The sequence below is a fragment of the Giraffa tippelskirchi genome, chromosome X (assembly GCF_054371585.1).
Source record: "Giraffa tippelskirchi isolate mGirTip1 chromosome X, T2T-mGirTip1v1.2.pri, whole genome shotgun sequence".
Classification (NCBI taxonomy): domain Eukaryota; kingdom Metazoa; phylum Chordata; class Mammalia; order Artiodactyla; family Giraffidae; genus Giraffa; species Giraffa tippelskirchi.
The window spans coordinates 141,996,825-142,004,047 of record NC_137289.1 but is presented as its reverse complement, the minus strand read 5'-3'; the positions used below and the strand labels follow the sequence as shown (position 1 = coordinate 142,004,047).

General features: G+C 43.9%; 1 protein-coding gene across 3 annotated transcripts in view; it reads right to left on the bottom strand.

The window, feature by feature from the left end:
- Window positions 1-412: 412 nt before the first annotated feature.
- Window positions 413-7,223, bottom strand: part of ASB9 (ankyrin repeat and SOCS box containing 9) — a 28,712-nt gene continuing 21,901 nt past the window's right edge. Inside the window, exons 6-7 of one of the 3 annotated variants that reach the window (XM_081565296.1) lie at window positions 5,761-6,017; window positions 413-1,067 (exon numbers count right to left, since the gene is read on the bottom strand). In XM_081565296.1, coding sequence (XP_081421422.1) covers window positions 5,797-6,017 — 221 coding nt within the window. In that variant the 3' untranslated portion in view covers window positions 413-1,067; window positions 5,761-5,796. The remainder of the gene's footprint in view (window positions 1,068-5,760; window positions 6,018-7,223) is intronic. The other 2 variants (XM_081565295.1, XM_081565297.1) reach the window with 2 other exon arrangements.

The window sequence follows — 7,223 nt, the reverse complement described above, 5'->3', positions numbered from 1 at the left end:
TCTAATTTTAACTAATTTACATTTTTCAAAAGTTACATATGGCGAGTGTAGGGTTTCTCAACTTTGGCACTATTGACATTTGGGGCTTGATCATTCTTTGCTATGTTGACTGTGTTGTACACTGTACAATGTTTAGCAACAGTCCTAGCCTCTAGCCACTGGCCAGGAGTATCCACCCCCAGGATGTTGCCAAATACCCTCTCTAAGGGGCAAAATCACCCCTGGTTGAGAACCAGTGGGCTAGTAGCGACTGCACTGAACAGCACAGTTCTAGAATATGCCTGATTCATATAGAACATTTGGTTGAGAAAAAGAACTGCCCACTATCCTGTACTAAGGCAGTAGTGGTCTTGTAATATGAACAAGGAAGGTTTTTTTTAAAAAAAAAAAAAGTAAATAAAGTCAGACATAGTCACAGAAATGTCACACTTCTTTAATAATTTTTCCCCACGAAGTGGAGACGGAGCCAGGATAGCGATACTGGAAAATTCTGCCTCCCTCACAAGTCCCCAGGTTAGCATCAGAAAACCTACACTTGAATCTGGCTGCCTAGCCTCACTGCGGGTAACTAAACAAATTGACCTCCCCAAGTCTTAGGGTCTCACCTAGGGAAGAGGGGGAGAACAGTGCCTACCTGGCGGGGTTGCTCTGGGGACTACATTAGATGAAGCATAAAATGTTCCCAGCTCAGTGCTTGGCAAGGTAAGATATTCAACACCACGGATATCTTAGCCACCCTCTTCCAGGCAGGGGAGAAAATTTTTCATACCCTCCAATCAACAGCACAAAAGAACCTAGTACAAAGAGTTAGAAATAAAAATCTCACTGAAAAAAAAAAAAAAACTTAGCTGAACTCTATAAACCTGACTACTTGAAAATCCCAGTGGTCTCAACACTCGATAACGTTTGTCTGTTGTCTGTGGCGCCATTCCCTTGACACATTTAAATGTGGAGGAGAAACCGTTTCAGCTCCTCAGGGAGGTTGAGTCCAGTGATCTTATGATGCTGCTGGATCCCAAAGCACTTCCGAATTCTAAGGCGGCATAACTGCATCAGAGAAGACGGCCCTGGAGAAAAATGATAAGACAAGTCACACATGGGTTTCATTGATCCAAGACTTTTCCCTTCCTTCGCTGAAAGCATAAAAGATTTAACACTATTATCAAGAAATAATATGGTACTGCTTAAGACCATGTTCTGGGTTTAATAAGAGGTATTTTAAGGCCATGGTCTCTCTTTTCTGGTATCTAACTGAAATCAGGCTGTTAGGTTTTGCTTTAAAACAAAGAAATTTAAAGCTTGGTCTCACCAATGGAGGCTTATGGAAGCTAATTTTGAAATTACAAAGCTATGAAATCCCCAGCAATGACAAGAAAACCCATGTTTAATGGTTTTCTTGTTTTTACCTTAAACAAAAATAAGTCCATATTTCTGGATGCAAATACTCTAATTTTATAATTTAGCAATTTTAAGATATTCAAATATAAGGAGCTATCTGTGAAACCTAACTGTGATCTGAAGTCATGTTTGTTTTTATATTCTGCATTTAGAGCCATCCCAGTGCTTCAGCTCAGAGTGGAAAATGAACTAGCACAAACCTTGCACAGATCCAGCCAAGAGTTTACATCTTAAGATAGCAATTCTCAACGGGGCAGGGGGTGGGAGGGGTGCATTTTGCTCCCTAGGGACTCTTGGTAATGTCTGGGGACACTTTTGTTTGTCACAACTTGGGGGAGGGGTGGGCTATTAGCATCTAGAGGGTGGACGACAGGGATGCTGCTAAACATGTCCAGTGTGCAGGACAGGACTGCCCGCAACTGGCCCAAAATGTAAATAATGCTGAGCTTGAGAAACCCTATCATAGGGTACAAGAGTGGGAAATTGTTTCCCAGCCCCAATTCCTGCACTAAATTGTAACAGGAGTTCTCTTTTGATTATTAAAAACACTTTTAAAAGCAAAGCTGTATACCCTAAAGAGGGGCTTCCCTGGTGGCATGGTGGTAAAGAATCTGCCTGCAATGCAGGAGACCTGGGTTCGATCCCTGGGTAGGGAAGATCCCCTGGCAGAAGGGAATGGCAACCCACTCCAGTATTCTTGCTTTGGAGAATTCCATGGACAGAAGAGCCTGGCGGGCTACAGTCTATGGGGTCGCAAAGAGTCGTACATGACTAAGCGACTAACACTTTCACTTTTAGGGCTTTCCTGGTGGCTCAGATGGTAAAGAATCCACCTGCAATGCAGGAGACCTGGGTTCGATCCCTGGGCTGGGAAGACCCCCTGGAGAAGGGCATGGCAACCCACTCCAGTATTCTTGCCTGGAGAATCCCATGGACAGAGCCTGACTGGCTACAGTCCACAGGGTCACAAAGAGTTGGACATGACTTTGCCACTAAGCATGTATGCATACCCTCAAGAATCCCATAAGGCAGTAGCCCTAACACCAGACTTTGCGAAGCTGGAGGGGTGTTGGGCCCCACCCCTGAGATGTTGCTTCAGTGACCATCATCAGGTAGGCTGAGCATCTGGGTTTTGTACAGGCATGCGCCCCAGGTCATTGTATTCTGTGGCCAGGATTGAGAATGTAATTCAAAGGGTACAGTGGCCTGTAATTTGGATACCAAGCAGGACCCTGTGGGGCTCCTAGGCTTTTACAAAAGCCTTTCTGTGTCCCCATTTCTTGATTACAGGAAATAGGCTTCATTAGGCTTCTAAGACTTTCCCTGAGTTCCAAGGAGTAGGTTCAAACAGATGCTAGTTAGGGAAGGAGGGAATCCTGAGACAAGGGAGGAACAATAGTGCAGCCTTCGGCAGGGTCCTGGTCCCCAGTCTCAAGGGATACACGGAACAATATATTTGAGCTGTTTTACAGATATGGAAACCCCCATCAGTTGGGAGAAGTTAACTGAGTGCTGCCCACAAGCACTAGACCCCAGACCTGTTGGAACCAGAAGGTTGATGATGCTGACTCCCACTTACCTCACCACCAACCAATTAGAAGAATGTCCACGAGCTGACCACGCCCCTCTTTGAACCATTACTGTAAAACTCCTCACTACTCCCTCTAGGTGGGAACACAGTTTTCAGGGCAGTAGCCCACTATGGCCCCCTTTGCCTGGCACAGCAATAAAACTACTATTTTCTACTTGAGCCAAAACTCTGTCTCCAAGATTCAATTCAGTGTGTCGGGCAGGGTACAAAGGCTGGATTAGACTTCAATTTCCTAGAGCATCACTGCAAGCTACAGGATAAACTGGGTTGCATACTTCTCAGGTGATGGAAAACAGGGAGAGGTAGAACTAGACACATATACAAGGAAAGAAAGAAAGGAAATATTTTCAATGAGGCCCTCACCACACATTCAGAAGGTCCCTGTTGGAATTTAGGGCACCTTCCAGATTATGCTCAGTGTACTCAAGGCATATATTAATGAAGGATTTCCCAGTGTACTCAAAGCACTTACTAACAAACTGCAAAAAGCATAGTGTGGGGAAACTGAACTTAACCTCATCTCACTAAAGCATGTTGAAGGACATGACTAATCACATGTGCTAGATACAATGTCAGGGACAAGTGCAGGAGGTATTGATAAACGAGTACAGAGAACAAGACATCAGAGTAAGCCTGAGAGAGACTTAGACAAAGCAGGCCGTCGGAGGAAACTCGGTGTAACTACAGATGGAAACTGAATATCTGTTATTTACAAGTGGGATACTGAATAACTAGAGCCTCCATTCCATATAAATAGAGCTGGAAACTCACTAGTGCTTTGTAGCCACTTGTTGGCACCTGCAAATATTCAGGGGGCGTTGCTTTACTCCATAATGGAATCAGCTAATTCTATATTTACTGATGGGCATATTACTTTGGGGCTCCAGTTCTTTTTTTCCTGCATCAACACTCATGATGCTTTAAGACCAAAGTGCATTCAAGGTGGCTCCTGTGGTGCTGGGGTGAGAGAGTCCCTATTAGTTGTCGTTGTGTGTCAGGAATAAACACTGCTTTAGACGCTTTGGCGAGGGAGGGGGTGGTCATATTCTTTAACGTCTTTCAAATGTGTGTGTGTCTACATATATGATTTAATGACTTTAGGGGGGCCTGAGGCACTTATGCCTTTGTGGATCTCTTTCTCAGTTGCAAAAAAAGATATTTTACAGCTGGTAATTTTACAACTGTGTCCGTATAAAGATGAATATAATCCAGGTTGAGTTATATTCACTTTTTTCCTTCTGATTTTAAAAGAAATTAAAACATTTCTGTGGACCCCTAAAAAGACAGCGGGCCCCACACATTGTGCCATCTGTGCCTTCTGGAGAAATCTGCCCTGTCTAGATATAATTTTTTAAAACCAAGAAATCGTCAAAACATGGGCACAACTGCCCGGGGGTTACCCCACTGCTTCACATAAAGGGTTTTCTATTGCTTTGTTCCTTGTTTGTGGGGGGGCCCAAGGCAGGCTATGACCCCCAAGTACCCTGGGGTGATGGGTGTAGGAGGAAGAAGGATTCAGGGGCCACTTTACAATTCTGCCCAGAACCCTAATTCTCAGCATACGGGGAGAAAATAACCAGATGACATGACATCAGAATCCTCCTGGTTGAGAAGCCTGCTTCAAACTTCCACAACCTCTAAGACTCGATGAAGTCTATACTCTGGTCGGATAAATAGGTCCTCAGATGGCTGCTTCCCACCTCCTGGGAAAATTAAGACTCTAACACAACATTTGTAACAACTATACCTCAATAAAAATTAATTTTAAAAATAAAGTAAAAACTAGAAAATAAAATTTGTATCCACACACCAAAAAAAGAATGCAATCTGAAGGGTCTCTGCTCCTTACTCCTGGCCCACCCCCAACCTTACAGCCCAGGGAAGTGCCTCCACCTCCTTGCACACTGCTCAACCCCAGTGTTTAGTTGTTTGGGTCAGAAGTGTCAGTTCTTATTTATGAAGGTGTATGGGCTCAGTGTTGATTTAGTTGTAACAGTAAATGTCTTCAGATTACCATGGATCATGAAAGCAATATTGTATAATGCTCAATGAGTTGCATTCTTACCCCCATCCCAGAAGCCTAATGCCCAGTAGTTCGCATCAGGACATACTGGGGCTTGTATAACCTCAAAGAGGCTTCTGTCACATCACTCTAAAGCATGGCTTACAAATACCATATGACATCACTTACATGTGGAATCTAAAATAAGACACAAATGAACTTAACTACAAAACAGAAACAGACTCACAGACATAGAGAAGACTTGTGTTTGTCAAGGGGAAGGAGGTTGGGAGAGGGATAGATTGGGAGTTTAGGGTAAGCAGATGCTAACTATTATATATAGGATGGATAAACAGCAAGGTCCTACTGTACAGCACAGGGAACTACATTCAGTATCCTGTGATAAATCATAATGGAAAAGAATATGAAAAGGAACAAATATATATGTATAATTGAGTCACTTTGCTGTACAGCAGAAATAAACAACATTGTAAACCAAATATATTTCAATAAAATAAATTTTTTAAAATTAAGCATGTCTTAATTTTTAACATTTTAAAACAATATCTTAATTCTTTGAGAGCTGGCATACCTCTGAATACTAGATCATCCAAACCAACCTTTCTCCAACATGCCAAACAGCAGGACGGTTGTTTATTGTGCAGCCAGTACTGTACCTTGAATACTAAATTATCTCAGCTCCCCACATTTGGGGAAGGGAGAGCATGATCTGTTTAACAGGATGCAAAGTCAGAACTTGGTTAAGTACCTGCCTCCTGCTAGAGCCCATGGGATTCTCTACAGATTAGGGCTTAGATTCAGGCAAAGGAGAAGCACCTTCTCTTTGTAAGAGCTGCCTCAGGGGGCTCTCTGGAGGCACCAGTTCCAAGGGTCGTTTGCCTTCAGCATTCCTGGCCTGGGTGTCTGCTCCAAAGTCCAGGAGCAGGCTGGCCAGCTCCCCACTGGATGCCCTGGCCACTGCATGAAGAGGGGAGTCCAGCCCCCGGCCCTGGTTCACATTCACTCCTAAACAGTCAGGAGAACAACAGAGTCAGTCAAGGAGCAGAGTGCAAGCACCCCCTTCTAAAAGCACTGTGCCTCCACAGTGGGCACGGTAGTTCTCCAAAGTCATGAGGAGATGACTTGATTCCATTTAATAATATGGGGGAAAAGGCCACTTGACAATATGACTAAATGTATGACATGAGCCATATGGCATATGAGGTTGAAAAACCTCACCTTTGAGCATCATACATAGCTGTGGTAGATTCTGGAAAAACACTGGCAGTGTGAAAGCTGCACATTCATTATTACTAGAGCCCAAATATTAGCTGGCACAGACCGGAAGTGAGGCTAGATGGCAAAATCTCATCTATGGCAATTTGCCACACTCACACGCCCAGAAACTGCAATGAAGTTTAAACCAGAGACTTGAGACCATGTGAACTGGTCTGTGAAGAGCAACCAATTATGACGATATTGCCTAGACTGGGGCGGCCATTTCTAATATCACAGGGCAGGTGGCAAAGTCATCCTCTTCGGGGGTCAGGTGGATTCCTAGGACCATCCCCACCCAATTCTATCCCTACACTCTCAACAGAGCCTTAGCCCAGCCTAGACACTGGCTCCCACTGGGACGTGTGGGGACATACAGCTTTGCCTGAGCTGCTGTCTCTCTAGAAAAATGGAAATCTACGTCCAGTCAACAAATGTTAACTGAATTATTCTTGTATTGTTCTTAGCTCTTGGAAGGATGCCAAACCTGACCCCTTCCTGACTACAGGAGCTTAAAATCCATCTAAGATGAGAGAAGAGAGACAGAGAAGGTGAGAGAAAACCAACCTCCTCCTGGTTCATGGTAATGGCTGCCAATTGAGTAGAAGGCAATGAGAACAATAAACCTTCAGCAGAGGGAAAGATTACCTGATTTTTAAAGATAACCAAGACTCAAATAACTTAAAACATGAAAAAGGGGTATTCCAAGTGTTGAAGGGGTTGGACAAGAGCAGGAAAGTGAAAAAGAATGGTGGGACATGGGCCTTTTCAAAAAGACAGCGTCTACAATGGACTAAAACTGAGGCAAGTTTATTTCCAAATCAGAGAACTGCTGAAGGTGGCCTAAAATGCAAAGGCCCAGTCCTAACCCTGCAGCTGTGGGAGTTATGCCGGGACTAGTAATATCAATGGCCAGAGGGAGGGAGGCAGAGGAAACGGAGAAGAAACTAATAATCA